The sequence below is a fragment of the Somniosus microcephalus genome, chromosome 21 (genome assembly GCF_052327205.1).
Source record: "Somniosus microcephalus isolate GS21.2 chromosome 21, FLI_Smic_1.0, whole genome shotgun sequence".
NCBI classification, from domain to species: Eukaryota; Metazoa; Chordata; class Chondrichthyes; order Squaliformes; family Somniosidae; genus Somniosus; species Somniosus microcephalus.
The window spans coordinates 64,903,758-64,928,475 of NC_141007.1; the positions used below are offsets into that span (position 1 = coordinate 64,903,758).

Consider the following 24,718-nt stretch of genomic DNA (forward strand, 5'->3'; position numbering starts at 1 on the left):
TTATTGAATGGTGGAGCAGGCTCGAGGGGCCGATTGGCCTACTCCTGCTCCTATTTCTTATGTTCTTATGTTCCATCACACCTACTGGTAATCTGTTCCACAATTCCATCATTCCTTTACTAAAAAACTTGCCTGAATGTATGATTCCTGGGTATCCTTGTACACAAATCACTGAAAGTTAACATGCAGGTACAGCAAGAAATTCGGAAAGCAACTGGTATGTTAGCCTTTATTACAAAGGGATTGGAGTATAAGAATAAAGAAGTCTTACTGCAATTATATAGGGCCCTGGTGAGACCATACCTGGTGTATTGTGTACAGTTTTGGTCTCCTTACCTAAGGAAGGATATATTTGCCATAGAGGGGGTGCTACAAAGGTTCACCAGACTGGTTCCTGGGATGGGGGGATTGTCCTATGAGGAGAGATTGAGTAGACTAGGCCTAGATTTCCTAGAGTTTAGAAGAATGAGGTGCTTTCATTGAAACATACAAAATTCTTAAGGGGCTTGATAGGGTAGGTGCTGGGAGGATGTTTCCCCTGGCTTGGGAGTCTAGAATCAGGGGTCACAGTCTCAGAATAAGGGGTCGGCTATTTAGGACTGAGATGAGTGGAAATTTCTTCACTCAGAGGGTGGTGAATCTTTGGAATTCTCTACCCCAGAGGGCTGTGGAGGCTCAGTCGTTGAGTATATTCAAGACAGAGATCAATAGATTTTTGGGCACTAAGAGAATCAAGGGATATGGGGGTCGGGTGGGAAGGTAGAGTTGAAGTCAAAGATCAGCCATGATCTTACTGAATGGCAGAGCAGGCTCGAAGGGCTGAATGGCCTACTCCTGCTCCTATTTCTTATGTTCTTATGTACACAGAAAATACTTGGACTCACACAGAAAATACTGGTGCTTACACTGAATATACTGGGACTCAGAAAATACCGGGACTCACACAGAAAATACCGGGACTCACACAGAAAATACCGGGACTCACACAGAAAATACCGGGACTCACACAGAAAATACCGGGACTCACACAGAAAATACTGGGACTTACACAGTAAGTGATGCTGTGATTCAGGTACATTCTGACTCTCTTCCCCAAAGGGGTCTATTAAAGCAACGCAAGCATTTTTACCTGAAAACAAAAAGAACAAGACAGAATATTTTACACAGATGATCCTAAATATTCTTTAAATAGTTGTAGTAAAGAGCAGTGAATGTATCACACCTTCATATCTGTTTATTGTACTTAAATAATTTCATTCATCGTGTAACCTTTAGTTTTCAGTTTTACAGAACATAAGCTATAAAATTAGGGGACTGATAATATAAAAGGGGGTGATTTACCGGCATTCTGATATAATACAACTAATTCTGAAGATACAGTGTCACAAAAGCCCTGTTCATCTATAAATATGTCTTTAACTGACACTTTATCGAAGCTGAACTGGACAACATCCAGGCTTGGGCTGATAAGTGACAAGTCACATTCGCGTCACAAGATTGGGAAAATAGATTAACGGGTAAGACGATACATGATCAGTGGTGTACATTTAAGGAGTTATTTTACAACTTCCAAAAAATATATATTCCACTGAGAAGAAAAGGGTGTAAAAGAAAAGACAGCCATCCGTGGCTAAGTAAAGAAATTAAGGATAGTATTCGACTAAAAACAAGGGCATATAAGGTAGCCAAATCTAGTGGGAGGATAGAGGATTGGGAAAACTTTAAAAGACAGCAAAAAATAACAAAAAGATTGATTAAGAAAGGGAAGATAGATTATGAAAGTAAATTAGCAAAAAATATAAACACAGATAGTAAGAGTTTTTATAGTTATATAAAAAGAAAAAGGGTGGCTAAAGTAAATGTTGGTCCCTTAGAGGATGAGACTGGGAAATTAATGGTGGGAAATATGGAGATGGCAAAAACACTGAATGAATATTTTGTATCAGTCTTCACAGTAGAAGACACTAAGAATATCCCAACACTGGACAAACAGGGGGCTAAAGGGGGGGAGGAGCTAAACACGATCAAAATCACTAAGGAAGTGGTACTCGGTAAAATAATGGGACTCAAGGCGGATAAATCACCTGGACCTGATGGCTTACATCCTAGGGTCTTGAGGGAAGTGGCGGTAGGGATTGTGGATGCATTGGTAATAATTTTCCAAAACTCCCTGGACTCGGCAAAGGTCCCGGCAGACTGGAAAACTGCTAATGTAACACCCTTATTTAAAAAGGGCAGTAGACAGAAGGCTGGAAACTATAGACCGGTTAGCCTAACATCTGTGGTAGGTAAAATTTTGGAGTCCATTATTAAGGAGACAGTAACAGGACATTTGGATAATCATAATTTAATAGGACAAAGTCAGCATGGTTTTATGAAGGGGAAGTCATGTTTGACAAATTTGCTGGAGTTCTTTGAGGAAGTAACATATAGGGTGGATAAGGGGAACCAGTGGACGTAGTGTATTTAGACTTCCAAAAGGCATTTGACAAGGTGCCACACAGAAGATTATTGCTTAAGATAAAAAATCACGGGATTGGGGATAATATTCTGGCATGGATAGAGGATTGGCTATCTAACAGAAGGGAGAGAGTTGGGATAAATGGTTCATTCTCAGACTGGCAATCAGTAACTAGTGGTGTTCCGCAGGGGTCCGTGCAGGGTCCCCAACTCTTTACAATCTATATTAACGATTTGGAGGAGGGGACCGAGTGTAACATATCAAAGTTTGCAGATGATACTAAGATGGGAGGGAAAGTAGTGAGTGATGAAGACATAAAAAACCTGCAAGGGGACATAGACAGGCTAAGTAAGTGGGCAGATATTTGGCAGATGGAATACAATACTGGAAAGTGTGAGGTTATGCACTTTGGCAGGAAAAATCGTAGAGCAAGTTATTATCTTAATGGCAAGAAACTGGAAAGTACTGAAGTACAAAGGGATCTGGGGGTCCTGGTGCACGAAACTCAAAAGGTTAGTATGCAGGTGCAGCAAGTGATTAAGAAGGCCAATGGAATGTTGGCTTTCATTGCTAGGGGGATAGAATATAAAAATAGGGAGGTATTGCTTCAGTTGTACAAGGTATTGGTGAGACCGCACCTGGAATACTGCGTACAGTTTTGGTGTCCATACTTAAGAAAGGACATACTTGCTCTCGAGTCAGTACAAAGAAGGTTCACTCGGTTAATCCCGGGGATGAGGGGATGGACATATGAGGAGAGGTTGAGTAGATTGGGACTCTACTCATTGGAGTTCAGAAGAATGAGAGGCGATCTTATTGAAACATATAAGATTGTGAAGGGGTTGGATCGGGTGGATGCGGGGAGGATGTTCCCGATGATGGGTGAAACTAGAACTAGGGGGCATAGTCTTAGAATAAGGGGCTGCTCTTTCAAAACTGAGATGAGGAGGAACGACTTCACTGAGGGTGGTAGGTCCATGGAATATGCTGCCCCAAAAAGCTGTAGAAGCTACATCATTACATAAATTTAAAACAGAAATAGACAGTTTCCTAAAAGTAAAGGGAATTAAGGGTTATGGGGAGCGGGCAGGAATTTGGACATGAGTCTAGGTTCGGATCGGTCATGGCCCTGTGGGTAGCGGAGCGGGCCCAGGGGCCGTGTAGCCTGATCCTGCTCCTATTTCGTGTGTCTGATTCTGTTAGATTCAGGAGATGGTTCTGTGATAGTGGATTGGCGGTTAGGATCAGATCAGCCATGATCTTATTGCATGGCGGAGCAGGCTCGAGGGGCCGATTGGCCTACTCCTGCTCCTATTTCTTATGTTCTTATGTTCTTATGTAAGAAGTGGCAGGCAATGACCATCTCCAACAAGAGAGAGTCTAACCACCTCCCCAGGGCATTCAATGGCATTACCATTGCTAAACCCCCCACCAGCAACATCCTGGGGATCGCCATTGACCAGAAACTGGAGCAGCCACATATGCTATGGCTACTAGAGCAGGTCAGAGGCTGGGTATTCTGTGGCAGGTGGCTCACCTCCTGGGTCCCCAAAGTCTCTAAACCATCTACAAGGCACAAGTCAGGAGTGTGATGGTATACTCTCCACTTGCCTGGTCGGGTGCAGCAGCAACAACACTCAAGAAGCTCAACACCATCCAGTTTGCTTGATCGGATGCCCATCCAACACCTTAAACAACCACTCCCTCCAGCATTGCCACACCATGGCTGCAGTGTGTATTATCTACAAGATGCACTGCAGCAACTAACCTAAGGCTTCTTCAACAGCACCTCCCAAACCTCCACCACCTAGAAGGACAAGGGCAGCAGGCGTATGGGAACACCATCACCTCCAAGTTCACCTCCAAGTCATGCACCATCCTGCCTTGGACATATATCGTTGTTCCTTCATCGTCGCTGGGTCAAAATCCTGAAACTCCCTACCGAACAGCACTATGGGAGTAACTTCAACACACGGACTGGAGTGATTCAAGAAGGCGGCTCACAACCACCTTCTCAGGGGTAACTAGGGATGGGGAATAAATGCTGGCCTTTCCAGCGACGCCCATATCCTGAGAATGAAAAATAATAGTATCTTAGCTGATGTGTGGGTGTAAGAAAGCAAGTGACACAGCAGGTAACATCGAGAGGGTTGAGGCAGAGGAACATGGAGGCAGATCATGCTCCGGAGACTCCTATCATCATCATAGTCATAATTCACGAGGAACTATTTCCTTTCCTTATGCTCCTCCTCTTCATCATCATCACCTTCCTCCTCTTTATCATCATCTGTCTCCTCACTGCTGTGATGGATCTGCAGGAAACAAGGGCATAAGAATGGGTGAGCATAACCCCCTTGGGTTCAAGGAGAAGGATGTAGAAATTCCTGGCTGCGTGCTGCTTCACAGGGATGCCATGGTGACTGTACAGGTGTACACCCGTTAACCTGCAGTCTGCACTGTCCCACCAATCTCTCCATCTTCCACGGTTAGAGCAGAGTGCCTCTCCAGCAACTCCTTAGCCTGCTCCTCGGGGGGTCAGGGTCAGCTTTCTGATTCTCCGGTCCCCTGCCTTTCATGGGCATTGTGTGCGAGTTTCACCTATAAGATTAAAAGAATTACGTGAAGGCCAGCAATTGTGAGATGTCTCCCATGTGTTCTCAGGCAGCTGGTGTAATAGATTTGCTGTTAAAATAAAGGAAGGGCTCCAGTTCTGCATGCAAGTAGGTGCTGTTAGGGGAGATGGCGACACATACTGTAAGGTCCCAAGTTAATGATCCCCTGAACCATAGTGCAGTGTGATGGTTACTTATGCAGCTATTAATTTTAGAGAGTGAACAGTGTGTTGGTGCCCAAGGAAGAAAAAGTACAGCAGCCAGTGTGTTACCTTGCCTGCCCTTGTCAAGTCATTGAACTTTTTCTGTCACTGGTCTGCAGTTCTTGGGTGAGGCTCCATGCCAATGCTACTTCTCTCCACATGCCACACAAGACATTTTCCTGCAGTTCCCTGCCATGGCACCAAGCAATCTTTCTCTCCTTTGCTTTTCTTCTCTGTCTCCTTGCAATGACCTGCTCCCTTTTTTTTTTGGGTGCCTCTGCCAGTTTCTCCACTTGAAGACACGCTTTAAAAGAGCACAGAATCACACATGACCCTCCAGTGCAGCTATCTGAGAGTCAACCTAATGTGTCAAACACTCTTAGATTTACCCGCTGTTCCACCCAGCCTGCTGCTGCAACCTTCAGCCATTCTTGACTTTTTAAAGGCTCTTAATTGCCAAGCACCCGCCAGCACATTACTTCCATTTTACATGTGGTTTAATCTACTGAACTACGAGTAATTATTTAAATAAGCTGACTCCAGAGTTTATGGTGTGTCGGCGTAGTAATGGGTATCAACAGGTATGAAGTAAAGGTGGGTAAATGGAGTCAAGGTACAAATCAGCCATGATCTAACTGAATGGTGGAACAGGCTCAAGGACCTTGATGGGTAGAAGTCCCATCTCAAGTCGCAACACACCTCAAGGTGCCCTCCATATTTTAATGTTCTCCTCATCCTTCTGGCAATTTCATTCCCTCGGTCACCCTCCAGTACCTCACCCAGCTGGCCATTGTTCATTTCTCAGCCAAGATGCTAAGCGTTGGCATTGCCTTCAGCCATGAAGGGGGCATCACTGCCATGGTCCTGTCTTCACCTGACATCCAAGCACATATACCTAAGGCAGTGATCGGAAATGGTGGTCCTGGTCAATTCTTTGTGCTACTGTTGAGGCCAAATGTAGTGTCCCAGCCACAGGTCAAGGTGCGATCAGCTAATACAACAGACCGTTGAACAAATCTGAAGCCTTCCTATCTGCTCACTCCCTTAACCAGCTGAGAAAATGGGATGGGGGGATAGAACTTAAGCTTTTTATCAAAATATTTAGATGCTATAATGATATCTGACCAATTACAGCTACATCAACGTATAACAGAGCCGTTCAATGAGACAGTCATTCCAGTGTCGTTGACTCAACAAGAGGGAATGAACTCTGAGATATCATTACTTTTGCAACAGGAAATAATTTATAACGACCGATTCAAATTAATATTTTCATCATTGAGGTTTCTCTCACTGTGTCAGTATGCTTTGTGGCATTTGCATCATACCTTTGCTTTAAATATTAGTTTATATTCCTGTAAAAGTTTGTGGTGCACCATAATATTGCAGCATTTATGTTTGTCACACCAGATAAATTGCATATACAATAGTTACCCGCATATTCGATTATGGTTAAATGCTGTCAGAATAAACGTCTTGTTCAAAATTTGTTTGTGATGTTCTGCCTCATAGATCTTGGAAATAAAAGCATTTTGTATGGCACCTTGAGGCTAAACTATCTGAGAAATAAATTAAGCCATAAGATATTTAATCATTTTTCATCTCAGTAAACCTCCAGGAAAAGAAAGCTGTGTGTAATAAAATCTCATACAAAACAGAGACAATCAAACAGAAAAGGAAGTGTGTGATCTGCATTTAAAAATACCGTGTTTTTTACCTATAAAATTGATTATAGGGATATTGTGATATAAATAAAGACATTTGTTAATTATGTGGCTCATAGCAGAGTATTATTCAGTTATTCACTACAGTGAGAAAAGAGTGTAATTTAAAGCATTGTGTTAGGCTCAGAAAATGCACTGCTAACCACCTAACCATCACTTCCCGTCATTGTGGGGAAAAATACAGTATAGAAAATTTACCATTTTATCACTTTTGGGTGGTGAAACATATTTTAAGTTTTGTATCTTTTTTAGACTTATTAAAGACGCATGAAGAAAGGTGTGTAGTTGTTCTTTTCTTTCCCATTGATAACATTATAAGCCTTAGTTGCTGTACAATGCCATCAGATATCATGGCTAGGGTCAGTAGTGATGTATAGTAACTGGACATGTTAAAGATTTACATTTATATAGCGCCTTTCACAACCTCAGGATGGCCCAAAGCGCTTTACAGCTGATGAAGTACTTTTGAAGTGTAATCACTGTTGTATTATAGGAAAGTCAGTTTGCGCACAGCAAGCTCCCACATACAGCAGTGTGATAATGACTAGATAATCTGTTTTTGTTATGTTGATTGAGTGATAAATATTGGCCAGGACACCGGGGATAACTCCCCTGCTCTTCTTTGAAATAGTGCCACGAGATCCTTTACGCCCACCTGAGAAAGCAGATGTCTCATTTGACAGATGGCACCTCTGACAGAGCAGCATACCCTCAGTACTGCACTGGAGTGTCAGCCGAGATTTTTGTGCTCAAGTCTCTGGAGTGGGATTGGAACTCACAATCTTCTGACTCAGAGGCGAGAGTGCTACCCACTGAGCCACGGCTGACATCAGAGATGTTAGCTCGAAGAGCCGATTTAGTCAGCACTCCACTTCATATTAATGACCCACTTCTAGTAGAAAATACTGCAATATGCGAGGGCTGTCAATGCTATGAAACTCATGCCATTTGCACTGCAAGGTAGATTCCATAGCACCAGCAGCATCAGAGAAACAATAGCACAAATGCAAGGGTCCCTCTTGAGATGGTTCTTCACTTCTCCAAAGGCAGTAGCCCTGCTGCCTGTACATTGCTGCATTTCCACTAGAGTTGTGGAAGCACTGCAATGTAAAGGGGACGTATGGTAGTTGAACCATATGGGGGTGATTTTGCCAATGGGGGCGCGTTGGAGGCGGGACTGCTGCTTGTCGGGTTTTAGTCCCGCCTCCATCGACGTTCGGCCAACCCACGCTATTTTCCCTTGATTAGCCCACCCAGCAGGCTTAGCAGGCCAATTAAGGGGAAGCCGGTTACAGAGAACGTCAGCATATGACGTTTCATCTGTCAAAAATTTTTGACAGATGAATTGTCATCGTTGGACAGCCCTGTGACGCTGTCAAACACTGACATTCTCTGTTGTTTGATGAGTTCTTGTATTCAAGACTCATCAAACCTCTTGTGAGCAGAAATCAGATGATTGTTGCATCGGAGAATGCAGCAGCCATCTGTCATCCCTGCCGGTGAGATGCGAGGGTCTCCGCATCCCCAACTGTTGAAGCCTGCAGGAGGAAACAAAGGTAAGTAAGCATTTTCTATCACTTTCCACTCACCTGACATACTTACCTCTCCACACTTGCACCCATCACTTACCTTCACAGCGCACTTTTGCACCCCGCAGACCCACTGCTCACCTCAATGACCCTGGCGGGGTTTCCCGACCTCGGGAAGCCCGCGTCTCTGGTGAAAAAATGGGGATAATCCTCTTAACTGCCTGTTAACAGGCAGTTAAGTGGCTGTAATCCCTTTCCCGCCTCCAGGAGACGGACCCGGCGCGGATCGGCTACCCGCCTCCTGGGAAGATGGCACGGAGGCAGGTTGGGGGCGGGATGGGTACCCGCCCCCAGATCCTGCCATTTTCCTGGCAGTCCTGCCTCCAAACCCGCCTCCCCAGGGCTGGCAAGATCCAGCCCTATATATCAATGAATTAGATGAAGGATTAGAGAATTGTATATCCAAGTTTGCAGATGACGCTAAGTTAGGAGGCACAGCAAGTTATGTAGATGGGAGCAGGAAATTATAAAAGAACATAGACAGATTAAATGAATGTGGCAGACGGAGTTCCAATATGAGATCATCCAGCATCCAGGTTGTGGATCAGCAAAGAGGTTTGGGTGTCCAGGTACACAAATCACTAAAAGCTAGTGCACAGGTACAAAAAGTAATCAAAAAGGCTAAAGGAATGTCCTTTATCTCAAGGGGGAGGAAGTATATAGCCTTAGTCAGGCTCAATCTGGAGTACTGTGTTCAGTTTTGGGCACCGCATCTCAGGAAAAATATAATGGTCTTGGAGAGGGTAAAGTGCAGATTTGCCAGAATTATACCAGCGCTTGATGGGCTGCATAAATTTAAGAAATCACACAACACCAGGTTATAGTCCAACAGCTTTATTTGAAATCACAAGCTTTCGGAGCGCTGCTCCACACCGTGTATAAATTTGAAATGCATTCCCATGAGTTTAGAAGGTGATCTAATCGAGGTATTTAAAATGATAAAAGGATTCAATAGGGTAGATGCAGCTAATTTATTTCCTCTCGTGGGGGAATCTAGAACAAAGGGGCACAATCTTAAAATTAGAGCTCGGAGTGAAATCAGGAAGCAATTTTTCACAGAAAGGGTAGCAGAAATCTGGAACTCTGTCCCCGAAAGGCTGTGGATGCTGGGACAATTGACATTTTCAAGACTGATATTTGTTAGGTAAGGGTATCAAGGGATATGGATCAAAGGCTGGTAAATGGAGTTGAGGTACTGATCAGCCATAATCTAATTGAATGGGGGAACAGGCTTCAGGGGCCAAATGGCCTATTCCTATGAACAAGTAACTGAATTGTTGTCTTTATACTGAAAGTAATAGATGTAGCGATGCCATGGTATGGTATGGAAGTGGCTTCTGTCCACAACCTCACAAATGCTGAACTCCTGAACTCTGAAGGGGCACAATTCCCATTGTTAGCGCCTCCAGTGGGTGCTTGGCGCTAACTTTTCAAACATTTTTGACTTAGCGCCCCAAATGGCCCTCATGGGGAATTTCTCCCCCCTAATCTCAAGTTTTGTTGCCATGTAGAAGTGTGAGGAAACTCAAAGGACTAACTGACAGAGCGGCCCTGGGAATTTTTAATTTTCCTTTGCAGCCAGGGCATCTGATGTACGGTTCACCATGTTTAGCAGTCTCCAAACTCTCAAGTAGAGTTTCTCTTTGCCTGATATGGTGTGTGCACGCTCTCCCCATATTGTTTAAATCTAGAGGCAGCTTGGCAGAGCTTCGTACCAGGAGCGAGCTATACTGTTACCAGCGACACAATGTAAATCTGGCTGTAGTGCTTTGGGGGGGGGGGGCGGGGGGGGAGTGGTGGCATGATCCAATATTGTTGCCAGCTCTGCATAAATGCAGTAACAATTGTCCATTGATACAGTTTCAGAATCACTTGCTTTCCATTTTTCACAATAATTAAGTGGTTATCAATTCCAGATTTTCTTATTATTAAAGAAGACCGTGATCACCTGATGTCAGCCAAGACAATGAAGTAAGAAGTCAACAAGTATAAGAAATATAAATTGTTAAAAAACAATAGTGCTTTAAAGAAATAATTATGCTTCACCAGTAGAACAAAAGTGCACCAATGACTGACTTCTTACTGGATCGTAGATGGTTAACAATCCAAATTTTGGGAGAGACAGATCCAAAACCTGAATTAATATGAATCCTTATCCCTCATCAGGAGGAGCTTAGTTTCACTGAGAAATTTTAGATTTGTAGACTATTAAAGTGGTACAGGTATATTTTGCTGCTGGACTAAATTTTAATGCAATGGTACATAGTATTTAGCGGATATTATACTGTGATGTAGTTTGTTACTGGCCAGTATCATGCACGTGATTATGTACATATTGTACAAATTCAACACACATTCCTCACAGGAACACAGTGTATAAATTTAAGAACTGCATGTTAAACTGCTAATGTGATTTTCAAACTGAAAGACTGAATGTTTTCATCTACAAAACATTTGATATTTAATATACTGCAATAAACTCAACAAATCGTATGTTGATTCTTTTAAAAAATTAATTGAAAAAGAAATAGTCAACAAAGCATTTGAAAAATTCTACCATCTGCCAATCAATTTTCAAAGGAGCAGTCAGTGGCTTAAAATGAGAGATGACAATGTCATTGAATCTTGGTGCATTTCCTGGTGTATTGTATTTCATTCATCTCTTCATGCCACAAATGTTAAATTGCTTTTCTTCCTTTCTAATTAAAGAAGCACCCAAAGTTCAAAGTGCTTTGTTTCAATAATTTATTGAACGATTCAGCAGAAATTGTTTGGGGTGTTTGGGCATTCGCAGATAAAAATGTTGTTTATGTTCTGCTGATTGGATTGGGTGGTTTTATTAAGTTGCGCACTTGCATACGCGCGTTTGTTAAGCAGCATTTGTTCATGATATAACTGAAAGGTAACTTTAAGATAATCTGTTAATAGGGGGTTGCTTTTCTTTATTCATTCTGACCAATCTGTTGTTTGAATAAATGGAAGGCTCCCGTGTCCCTCCCTATCTGAGAGACACTGTTATTGTGTTATGTTATTTTACCCCAATACCGAGAGCAGCACGAGAAAATGTAACGATTAAATCAGTTTCGCTAGTAATCAAGACTTTATTGTTTTCAAATGGAGAGGATTATTGTATAAGTGCTTACTAATGGTAACTGACCCAGTACAGACTTTTCTCAATGTGTATATATTTATATTGTACTTGTGGTGATAGTTACCCTCCGCCCCGGTAGGGGGCGACGGAGGGTAGACGGAGAAAGGAGATGAATAAAGAAGCCTCGTGTTGATGGCTGAAGGAATACATCCAGTGTCCGTGTCCGTGTGTTGAGTGCATTACATGGTGACAGAAGTGGCAAGTACCCGAAATGCCCATGTTAAAGTCTGTCCGCGTCAATGGAACTAACTTTCCCAGTGAAACCGGTCAGCTCCCGGTGAGCGAAAGTTTACGATACAGGTGTAGCATAGTAGCTAGTTAAGCCAGGACAGAGATAAACAAGAGAGACTGAAAAAAAGAGTGTACTTACCCCACGTTGCTTACTATCATGGCCACTCAAAGTCCTGCATTCTTTCAGATTTCTCCCCCCTCCGAATTTGATTTTACACGGCCGGAAGAGTGGCCATTGTGGCTCAGCAGATTTGAACGCTTCAGACAGGCTTCAGGCCTTGATAAACAGTCACAGGAAAAACAGGTCAACACGCTATTATATTCCATGGGAGCGGAGGCTGAAGCGATCGTCCGGTGCAGGAATATTATGGCTGATCAACTGAACAGCTATGACACAGTTAAAACGGAGTTGTCTAATCATTTCATCCCACGGAGGAATTTGATATTCGAACGCGCAAGATTCCATAGGCGCGTGCAGGAGAGAGGGGAATCGGGTGATAGCTTCATCAAAGCGCTATATGAGCTCATAGAACATTGTGAATATGGAGCTATGCGGGACGAACTTAATTCGTGACAGATTGGTTGTTGGACTAAGGGATCTTAAACTCTCTGAAAAATTACAGATGGATCCAGACCTCACAGTTGACAAAACAAAAACACAAGTTTTCCAAAGTGAAGCAATAAAGAAACAGCAATCAATACTTCAGAAAGATAGTAATGAGGAGGAGGAGTCCATTGCAACCATAAGTGCTCCCCGACAATCAGCCCCCCAAAAACATTTTTCTACCTAATCAAGACAAACTGACTCACATGAATATGTACAGAGGCCTCGCACTGGAACTCAAACTGGAACACATTTCCAACCACGAAAGCGGAGTTGCAGATGGTGTGGCTGGAGTACACACAATAGACAAATCTGTCCAGCCAAAAATGTTAGCTGCAGGAATTGCCAGAAAAAGGGACATTTTGCTGCAGTTTGCCGCTCCACACCTGTGGTTGCTGAAATATCAGAGGACGACGACAATGAGATAGCGTTCCTGGGGTCAATTGGAGATGGGCAGGACCAGCCGTGGACCATCACCCTAAGCCTGTGTGGTCGGTCACATGACTGAATTCAAAATCGATACAGGGGCTGATGTCACTGTCATCCCGGAGTGCCTCTACAACGACCTAGGTCAAGAGGCTCTTCAGAGCACCACTAAGATTCTTCAGGGGCCTGGTCAAGTCCCATTGAATGTCAGAGGAACATTTTCAGCTACCCTGACCCGTGGTCCACGGTCTACAAAACAGGACGTGTGTGTGGTACGCGGTCTACGAACAGTGCTCCTCGGTCGCCCCGCCATCATTTCCCTGTGTCTGGTGTCCAGGTTGGACCCACAAGTAGCAGAGACAGTATCTATGGACCTCGAACGGGAGGTCAGACAGCGGTTTCCCAGACTGTTTCAAGGCATTGGGCGACTGCAAGAGGAGTATCACATTCACCTCAAGCCGGATGCTAAACCTTTTGCTCTCTCTACACCCCGACGTGTCTCGCTCCCCCTTATGTCCAAAGTTAAGGAGGAACTCACCCACATGGAGCAACTGGGGATAATTGCAAGAGTTGAGGAACCCACAGCCTGGTGCTCCGGAATGGTTGTAGTCCCAAAACCCAACGGAAAAATCAGAATCTGCGTAGACCTAACAAAACTCAATGAAAGTGTCTGTAGAGAGCTGCATCTCTTACCCTGCGTAGAGCACACTCTGGGGCAGCTGAAAGATGCAAAGGTTTTTACAAAGCTTGACGCTCAATCTGGTTTCTGGCAAATACCCTTGTCAGAGGAGTCAAAACGTCTCACCACGTTCATCACGCCATTCAGACGTTACTGTTTCCACAGACTGCCCTTTGGAATATCCTCCGCCCCTGAGCATTTCCAGCGCCGCATGTCCCGCCTCCTTGAGGGACTTGATGGTGTCTTATGCCAAATGGATGATGTGTTGGTGTTTGGCGCAACCCAAGAACCGCACGATCAGCGACCTTTTGCAATTCTCAGTAAACTACAGCAAGCTGGACTTACTCTTAACTCCAAATGTGAATTCGCCAAAACGCGGGTGAAATTTCTTGGCCAGGTCATCGATGGGACCGGTGTCAGAGCAGATCCTGACAAAGTCAAGGCCCTCGCACACATGGCCGCACCAAGGAATGTATCTGAAATATGCCGCTTCATGGGCCTGGTCAATCACTTGGGCAAATACATACCCCATCTAGCCGATAAAACCAAGCCACTCCGGGATCTCCTCAACAGGCAGACCTCATGGTATTGGGGACCCCAGCAGTCCCAAGCTTTCACTGAGATAAAGACGGAGCTAACCACCCCGCCAGGCCTTGCACTGTATGACCCCAATGCACTCACTAAAGTGTCAGCTGATGCCTCATCATTTGGCTTGGGTGCAGTCCTTTTACAAAAGAGACCTGACACTGACTGGCGCCCTGTAACCTATGCTTCATGAGCCCTTTCAAAAACAGAGCAGCGCTATGCGCAGATTGAAAAAGAGGCCCTTGTGGCAGAACCACTGAATGACTCTGGCTAACTATATAATTCTCTTTAACAGTGTTCTAACACCAGCCTAAACCTGTACCATTGTGTTAGGCATTACTGTGTTTTGTATATAGAGTTTGCATGTACGGGGCGTGGCCCCTTTAAGAGCGCGGGAAAACACGGGCAAACACGATGACGTCACGTTGCAAACCATGGGGCTGCCCAGGCAGTCCTCGTGGCATTTCCGTTGAGTAAAGACCTGTTTAGTTGTTCTCTTGTGTCGATCTCCGTTATTTGTTGGAATTCGTTAATTCCTACATTGGTGACCCCGTTTTTGTGAACGTTTTCACATAAGAAGAGCACAGCATGGAAGCAAACGCCGTTTCGCTAAAGCTACCGCAGTTCTGGGAGCAGCAAGCGCCCTCATGGTTTATTCAGGTCGAGGCCCAGTTTGCCCTGAGGAACATCGATGCGGATCAGACCAAGTACCTTTATGTGGTCTCCGCACTCGACAGCTCTACCGCCTCTCGGATCGTCAGACCCCCTCCCCGTTTGACTTTGTCCGTTAAAGCGAATTCTGGGGGGGCGCATGTGGTAGAACCACTGAATGACTCTGGCTAACTGTATATAATTCTCTTTAACGATGTTCTAACACCAGCCTAAACCTGTACCATTGTGTTAGGCATTACTGTGTTTTGTATATAGAGTTTGCATGTACGGGGCGTGGCCCCTTTAAGAGCACAGGAAAACACGAGCAAACGCGATGACGTCACGTCGCAAACCACGGGGCTGCCCAGGCAGTCCTCGTGGCATCTCCATTGAGTAAAGACCTGTTTAGTTGTTCTCTTGTGTCGATCTCCGTTATTTGTTGGAATTCGTTAATTCTTACACCCTGGCCATTACATGGGCATGTGAGCGCTATAGAGACTTCCTAATAGGCATGACATTTCAGGTCGAAACAGATCACAAGCCCCTCCTTACACTATTGGGATCTAAAAACCTGGACGAGTTGTCCCCCCGCATTCAGCGCTTTCGGATGCGACTCATGCACTTTCACTTCACTATATCACATGTACCAGGGAAAAGCCTAGCAACTGCCGACATCCTCTCCAGGGCTCCCTACCAGCCACCAGTGGATGATTCCCCTGAGGTGCAGTGCATAGAGAATTATGTACACTCAATACTCACTGCACTGCCCATTACCGAGAAACGCCTGGCTGCACTTCGTCAAGAACAGGAAACGGATGAACTACTTCGTCAGGTCTTCACATACTGCCGTGAGGGCTGGCCAGATCATGCGAAACTTGACAACGCTCTTAGACCTTACGCAGCCGTTTCAGGTGACCTCACTATTGCACAAGGATTGCTGCTACAAGGGTGCCGGTTGGTCATTCCAGCCTCAATGCAGAAAGACATTCTGGACAAACTGCATGATGGCCATCAAGGGATCACAAAATGCAGAGCACGAGCCAGGTGTTCTGTCTGGTGGCCTGGATTAAGCGGTCAACTACAACGTAAAGTACAACAATGCCCAAGCTGCGCCCAAATGAGACAACAACCACCAGAGCCATTGATTCCAGATGACACCCCTGAGGGCCCATGGCAGAAGGTTGGGGCTGATCTATTTCATTTGGATAACTCAACTTACCTGGTAATGTTTGACTACTTCTCTAAGTTCATTGAAGTTATCAAGCTCCTCTCCACCACCTCACATGCAGTCGTTGAATGTATGAAATCCTGCTTTGCCCGCCTAGGGGTCCCCCTGCTGGTCCGAACAGATAATGGCCCCCAATTTGCCTCGGACACCTTTCGCTCATTTGCCGACAGCTGGGACTTTACCCATGTCACATCCAGTCCTCTGTATCCTCAAAGCAATGGGGCTGCCGAGCGCGCTGTCCAGACAGCCAAACAGCTTTTTAAAAAGTCACCTGACCCATACCGGGCACTCCTTGCATACCGCTCCACACCTCTTTCTAGCGGATTCAGCCCTGCTGAGTTGCTGCAAGGCAGAAAACTTCGTACAACCGTGCCAACTATGCCATCACTCCTGACCCCAGGCTGGCCCGACCTCCAGAATTTTACAGACGAGGACAAATAATCTAAACTAAGACAACAGGCCAACTTTAAAAGTCGCCACAGAGCTAAGCCCTTGTGTCCACGCCTTCCAGGTGACTATGTTTGGATACGTGACTCCCGCAAAAGAGGCATTGTGCAAGGACAGGCCAACACCCCAGGATCGTATCTGGTTGATATCCAGGGCCAGATTGTTCGCAGGAACCGCAGACACCTCGCACTTACCCAGCAGCCCCCAGACGCTGCTGATGAGCCTTCCGTTCCCGATGACTACAATGGGGATGCGGGTCCTGGAACTCCTCCACCCACAGGGGATACCCCACCTCCGTCTCCTCCACCCACAGGGGATACCCCACCTCCGTCTCCTCCACCCACAGGGGATGCCCCACCTCCATCGGGTTCCAGACGATACCCTGAAAGGGTCCGCAATCCTCCTTCATACCTCCAGGACTTTGCAACATGAATAGCTTAAGAACCAAGACACCTCATTGGGCCAGAATAATACCCGAGGTACTTGGTGGAGGGTTCAATCACCTTGTCCCTCCAAGCTTACTCTGCTTGCATTATTTGTCTTTCTCTAAAAAAAAGAAAAAGGAGAGATACATTGTGCATTAGAGATGTTATGTTTGTTAGAGTTTGTTATTTCTTAAGCACAGTAAAAAAGTAATGATTTGAAAGAAGGTCATTTGAAATGTTAATAGTAAATGAATAGTATTCAATGTCTGTTTAGAAAGGGAGATGTGGTGATAGTTACCCTCCGCCCCGGTAGGGGGCGACGGAGGGTAGACGGAGAAAGGAGATGAATAAAGAAGCCTCGTGTTGATGGCTGAAAGAATACATCCCGTGTCCGTGTGTTGAGCGCATTACAGTACTATTAGTATTCACCTAACTTCATGGATCCATTTAGCAAAAAATAAATGTATTAGTTGTTTAGCCTGTCAAATCTGATCTGAGTGTAATTTCTACCATTCCTAAGGGAGTGCGATATTGTAGCATGGGGCTACATTTAATTCTGTCTACAGATCACTCGAACTAAAGGCAATTCTTAACCTTTCGGGTCACAGCATTCTGCAAAGGCACATTATCTAAAAGTACAGCTTTGGGACCATGGGGACAATGAGCAATTATTGGAACTATTGGAAAACCACTGAAGAGAAAATTGTTCTATAAAAACCTAAAATTGTAACACTTTGTAAATTATTTAATCAGACCAATGGAGCTTAACTACAAATCCCATTCAAGTGGAGAGATTATGAAAGTCCAAAATGTACCTATCCTTTCATTAAACCCAACAAGACCAGTTATTAATCAGAGCCACAATAAGTGAAAGTCATTTTAGCTCTTTGACTTTTGTACATTTTGTTCCTGTGAGAATTGATATTAACTTGGTACATTTTGTCTGTGTGAATAGGTTTGTCAGTTTCTTTCAAATTAGCAGATCGATCCCAACTATACCAAATTCAGACATTTGGAGAATCAAGTTAAACTGGCCCAATTTTCACCGGTAATTTCCACGGAGATTCTCCCTGTCACCCGCCGTAACTTAGGCAAAAGCTCGGTGGAAACCTAAGACAAACAGCATAAGTCCCTACCTGACTGGAATTTGATAAAGCCGTGTTTTTGAACCACTGTATGTCTCAGCTGCAACCAATACTTGAAAATGACTGAACTCTGCCCCATGAATATCTAACATTACTCATGTATCTCGTGGCCTTACTCACAGGTAGTCTTGCCTTTGGAGCACAGTTGTGATGATTAGCTGCAAACTTGGCTTGTTCCTTGAAGGCCACTGCTGTTGAGTGTTAAAACTGTTAAGTGTGGAAAAAACTCAACTGGTTCACTGATGTCCTTTAGGTAAGGAAACCCACCATTCTTACCTGTTCTGGCCTATATGTGACTCTAGTCCCACACCAATGCAGCTGACTCTTCACTGCCCTCTGATAGGGCCTATTAAGCCACTCAGTCATATCAAACTGCTACAAAAAAGGATAAGAAGAATAAAACTAGACGGACCAAACTAGACGGACCATTCATCTTTGACCTAGGCATCAGATTCGGACACGATGAAGGCACACCCAGCCCAGTCGACCCTACAAATTCCTCCTCACTAACATCTGGGAATTGGTCCCAAAGTTGGGAGAGCTGTCCCACAGAATAGCTAAGCAACAGCCTGACATAGTCATACTCTCAAAATCATATATATCAGTCAATGTCCCAGACGCTTCCATCACCATCCCTGGCTATGTCCTGTAGGACAGACCCACCAGAGGTGGGGGCACAGTGGTATACAGTCAGGTGTGCGTGGCCCTGGGAGTCCTCAACATTGACTCCTGCTGATCATCACCTACTGCCCTCCCTCAGCTGATGAATCAGTATTCTTTCATGTTGAACACCAATTGGAGGAAGCACTGAAACTAGCAAGGGCACAGAATATACTCTGGGTGGGGGACTTCAATGTCCATCAAGAGTGGCTCGGTAGTACCACCACTGAGTGAGCTGATCGAGTCCTGAATGACATAGTTGCCAGACTGGACTTACGGCAGGTTGTGAGAGAACTAACATGAAGGAATAACCTACTTGACCTCGTCCTCACCAATCTACCTGCCGCAGGTGCATCTATCCATGAGAGTATTGATAGGAGTGACCACTGCACAGTCCTTTTTGAAACTAAGTCTTGTCTTCATACTAAGGAGACCCTCCATCGTGTTGTGTGGCACTACCACCATCCTAAATGGGATAGATTAACAACAGATCTAGCAGCTCAAGACTGGGCATCCATGAGGCGCTATGGACCATCAGCAGGAGCAGAATTGTATTCCACCACAATCTGTAAACTCATGGCCCGGCATATTCCGCACTCTACCATTACCATCAAGCCAGGGGACCAACCCTGGTTCAATGAGGAGTGAAAAGAGCATGCCAGGAGCAGCACCAGGCAGACCTGAAAATGAGGTGCCAACCTGATGAAGCTACAACACAGAACTACATGCATGCTAAACAGGTGAGGTGAGAGTAACTACCCTTGACATCAAGGTAGCATTTGACTGAGTGTGGCATCAAGGAGCCCTAGTAAAACTGAAGTCAATGGGAATCGTGGGGGGGGGGGGAGAGGGAGAAACTCTCCACTGGCTGGAGTAATGCCTAGCACAAAGGAAGGTGATTATGGTGGTTGGAGGTCAATCATCACAGCCCCAGGATATCGCTGCAGGAGTTCCTCAGGGCAGTGTCCTAGGTCGAACCATCTTCAGTTGCTTCATCAATGACCTTCCCTCCATCAAAAGGACAGAAGTGGAGATGTTCGCTGATGACTGCACAGTGTTCCGTGCCATTCGCAACTCCTCAGATAATGAAGCAGCCCATGCCCACATGCAACAAGAACTGGACGACATTCAGGCTTGGGCTGTTAAGTGGCAGGTAACATTCACGTAACACAAGTGACAGGAAATGACTATCTCCAACAAGCAAGCATCTAACCATCGCCGAATCCCCCACCATCAACATCCTGAGGGTCACCATTAACCAGAAACTTACTGGACCAGCCACATAAATACTGTGGCATCGAGCAGGTCAGAGGCTGGGTATTCTGCAGCGAGTGTCTCACCTCCTGACTCCCCAAAGCCTTTCCACCACCTACAAGGCACAAGTCAAGAGGGTGATGGAATACTCTCCACTTGCCTGGATGAATGCAGCGCCAACAACACTCAAGAAGCTCGACACCATCCAAGACAAAGCAGCCCGCTTGATTGGCACCCCATCCACCACTTTCTCCACCACCGGTGTATTGTGGCTGCAGTGTATACCATCTACAAGATGCACTGCAGCAACTCGCCAAGGCTTCTTCAGTAGCACCTCCCAACCCCGCGATCTCTACCACCTAGAAGGACAAGGGCAGCAGGCGCATGGGAACACTGCCACCTCCAAGTTCCCTTTCCAAATCACACAACATCCTGACTTGGAAGTATATTGTCGTTCCTTCATCATCGCTGGGTCAAAATCCTGGAACTCCCTTCCTAACAGCACTGTGGGAGTACCTTCACCACACGGACTGCAGCGGTTCAAGAAGGCGGCTCACCACCACCTTCTGAAGGCAACTAGGGATGGGCAATAAATGCTGGCCTTGCCAGTGACACCCACATCCCATGAATGAATTTTTTTTAAAGCAGAAGCAGTATGCTATAGACAGAGCTAAGTGATCCCACAACCAACGGATCAGATCAACGCTCTGCAGTCCTGCCACATCCAGTCGTGAATGGTGGTGGACCATTAAACAACTAACTGGAGGAGGAGGCTCCATGAACATCCCCATCCTCAATGATGGCGGAGCCCAGCATGCAAGTGCAAAAGTCAAGGTTGAAGCTTTTGCAACTGACTTCAGCCAGAAGTGCAGAGTGAATGCTCCATTTTGGCCTCTTCCTGAGGTCCCCACCAAAGTTCCCTTTATGATGCGTGGCCGCACAGTGCTCTGAAGGTCCCACGCAGCCAGTGAGCTGGCTTTTAAGTAGAAAAACCACACATGCGCAGAATTTTGAATGTCCTGCACAGCCTATTAAATAGGGCCACGCGGGCCAAAAAAAATTAGAGGGAACATAAGAAATAGGAGCAGGAATAGGCCGTTTGGCCCTTCGAGCCTCCTCCGCCATTCAATAAGATCATGGCTGATCTTCTACCTCAACTCCACTTTCCTGCACTATCTCCATATCCCTTGATTCCTTTAGTTCCCAAAAATTCATCAACCTCTGTCTTGAATATACTCAACGACTGAGCATCCACAGCCCTCTGGGGTAGAGAATTCCAAAGATTCACAACCCTCTGAGTGAAGAAATTTCTCCTCATCTCAGTCCTAAATGGCCGACCCCTTATTCTGAGACTGTGTTCTCGATTCCCCAGCCAGGGGAAACATTTTCTCAACATTAACCCTATCAAGCCCCTTAAGAATTTTACATGTTTCAATTAGATCACCTCTCATTCATTTAAACACTAGAGAATATAGGCTAAGTCTACTCAATCTCTCTTCATAGGGCAATCCTCTCATCCCAGGAACCAGTCTAGTGAACCTTCATTGCACTCCCTCTAAGGCAAATATGTCTTTCCCTAGGTAAGAAGACCAGAACTGTACACAGTACTCCAGGTGTGGCCTCACCAATGCCCTGTATAACTGTAGTAAGACTTCTTTACACTTATACTCTAATTTGTAACAAAAGCTAACATATCATTTGCTTCTGTGATTCATGTACAAGGACACCCAGGTCCCTCTGAATGCAAACATTTCCCAGTATCTCACCATTCAAAAATATTCTGCTTATGTTTTTCCTACCAAAGTGGATAACTTCACACTTCCCCACATTGTATTCCATTTGCCATGTTCTTGCCCACTCAAGTCAACCTGTCTATATCTCTCTGCAGCCTCTTTGCGTCCTCCTCACAGCTTACTTTCCTACAGGAAACTTTGTTATCCAGAGGCTAAATGTCCGGCAAGCTCGAGCCACCGGCAAAAATCAGGAGCCGTTTCGTTAGGTATTTTTTCTTTTTGTTGCTTTTTTCTCAACAGTCAAGCTCTGCAAGGTCTCGCTGAAGCTGTTGCTAAGCTACAGAGACGCTACAGAGACGCTTGCAAGGTACGGCCGACTGTTTAGAAGCTTTTGCTAAGCAACAGGGTTTGTTGCCAGATACGGAGCTCAAAATCTCCGTATGCTTCAACATTAGCGCTGGTTTGTTAGGCAGTTTTGATCTAACGGCAACAGCTCGGTCCCGTCGGTGCCGAATAGTACAAAGTTTCCTGTACCTAACTTTGTATCATCAGCAAACTTGGCTACGTTACACTCAGTCCCTTCATCTAAGTCATTAATATAGATTGTAAATAGCTGAGGCCCAACCATTGATCCTTGCGGTACCGCGCTAGTTACAGCCTGCCAACCCGAAAAGTCCCATTTATTCCTCTCTCTAACATCTGTCTGAGGCTGAACCACACTGTTCACAACCTTGGTGTCATATTTGACCCTGAAATGAGCTTCCGACCACATATCCGCAGCATAACTAAGACCGCCTATTTCCACCTCTGTAACATCACCCGTCTCTGCCCTTGCCTCAGCTCATCCACTGCTGAAACCCTCATCCATGCCTTTGTTACCTCTAGACTTGACTATTCCAACGCCCTCCTGGCTGCCCTTCCACATTCCACCCTACAGAAACTTGAGGTGATCCAAAACTCGGCTGTCCCTGTCCTAACTCGCACCAAGTCTCGTTCCCCCAACACCCCTGTGCTCGCAGACCTACATTGGCACCCAGTTAAACAATGTCTCGATTTCAAAATTCTCATCCTTGTTTTCAAATCCCTCCATGGCCTCGCCCCTCCCTATCTCTGTTATCTCCTTCAGCCCCACAACTCCGAGATATCTGCACTCCTCTAATTCTGCCCTCTTGAGCATCCCTGATTATAATCGCTCAACCATTAGTGGCCGTGCCTCCTGTTGCCTAGGCCCTAAGCTCTGGAATTCCCTGCCTAAACCTCTCCGCCTCGCTACCTCTCTTTCCTCCTTTAAGATGCTCCTTAAAACCTACCTCTTTGACCAAGCTTTTGGTCACCTGCCCTAATTTATCCTTATGTGGATCAGTGTCAAATTTTTTGTCTTTTAATACTCCTGTGAAGCACCTTGGGACGTTTTACTATGTTAAAGCCGCTATATAAATACACATTGTTGTTGTACTCTGTTTTCTGTCCATTAATCAACCCTCAATCCATGCTAATATATTACCCCCAATCCCATGAGTCCTAATTTTGTATAATAACCTCTTGTTTGGCACCTTATCAAATGCTTCTTGAAAATCCATTTATGTTTGCTACCTTCCAATCCTTGGGAACTCTACTAGAATCTAGGGAATTCTGGAAGATTAATACCAGTGCATCCACTATCTCTGCAGCTACCTCTTTTAAAACCCTAGGATGCAGGTCGTCGGGTCCAGGGGATTTGTCACCATTTAGTCCCATTAATTTCACCAGTGCTATGTCTTTACTTATACTGATTTCTTTAAGTTCCTCATTCTCCCTGGGCCCTTGGTTCCCCATTATTTCCAGAATTTTTTTGTGTCTTCTACCATAAAGTATTTGTTTAATTCCTCTGCCATTTCCTTATTGCCAATTATAATTTCTCCTGTCTCTGCCTCTAATGGGCCCACGTTTACTTTCACTAATCTCTTCCTATTTACATACCTATAGAAACATTTACAATCTGTTTTTATGTGTCTTGCTAATTTACTCTCATGTTCTTTTTTTGCTTTCCTTATCAATTTCTTGGTCCTCCTTTGCTGAATCCTAAAATCCTCCCAATCCTCAGGCTTTCTATGCTTTTTAGCAACATTATAAGCCTCTTCCTTTGATCTAATACTATCTTTAACTTCTCTTGTTAGCCACGGTTGGACCACTTTTCCTGTGGGATTTTTGTGCCTTAAAGGAATGTATATTTGTTGTAAATTAGGTATTAATTCTTTAAATGCTAGCCATTGCTTGTCTACCATCATACCTTTTAATGTAGTTTCCCAATCTACCTTAGCCAACTCGCCCCTCAAACCTATGTAGTTGGCTTTGTTTAGATTTAAGACCCTAGTTTCGGACTTAACTAAATCACTTTCAAACTCAATATAAAATTCCATCATATTATGATCACTCTTCCCTAAAGACCCCTTTACTACAAGGTTATTAATTAGCCCTTACTCATTGCACAATACTAGATCTAAAATAGTCTGTTCCGTAGTTGGCTCCTCAACATACTAATCTAGAAAATCTTGTAAACATTCCATGAACTCGTCCTCCACACTATTACTGCAAATTTGGTTTGCCCAGTCTATGTAGATTAAAGTCCCCCATGATTACTGTATTACCCTTGTTACATGTACCTCTAATTTCCTGATTTATACTCTGCCCTACATTACAACTACTGTTTGGGGACCTATAAACAACTCCCACCAATGTTTTCTGCCCCTTGCTGTTTCTTAGCTCCGCCCAAACTGAATCTACTTCTTGATTTTCAGAGCTAAGATCCTTTCTCCCTACTGTCTTTATCCCATCCTTTATTATCAGGGCTACCCCTCCTCCTTTTCCATTTTGCCTATCTCTTCTAAAAGTTAAGTATCCTGGAATATTTAGTTCTCAACTTTGGTCACT

General features: G+C 44.8%; 1 protein-coding gene across 1 annotated transcript in view; it reads right to left on the bottom strand.

Moving 5' to 3' along the window:
• The window catches only part of tmem235b (transmembrane protein 235b), a 101,366-nt gene that overhangs the window by 52,410 nt on the left and 24,238 nt on the right, over positions 1-24,718 (bottom strand). The window contains exon 2 of the mRNA XM_085963774.1: positions 1,049-1,129. Within this exon, the coding sequence (XP_085819900.1) occupies positions 1,049-1,129 (81 nt within the window). The remainder of the gene's footprint in view (positions 1-1,048; positions 1,130-24,718) is intronic.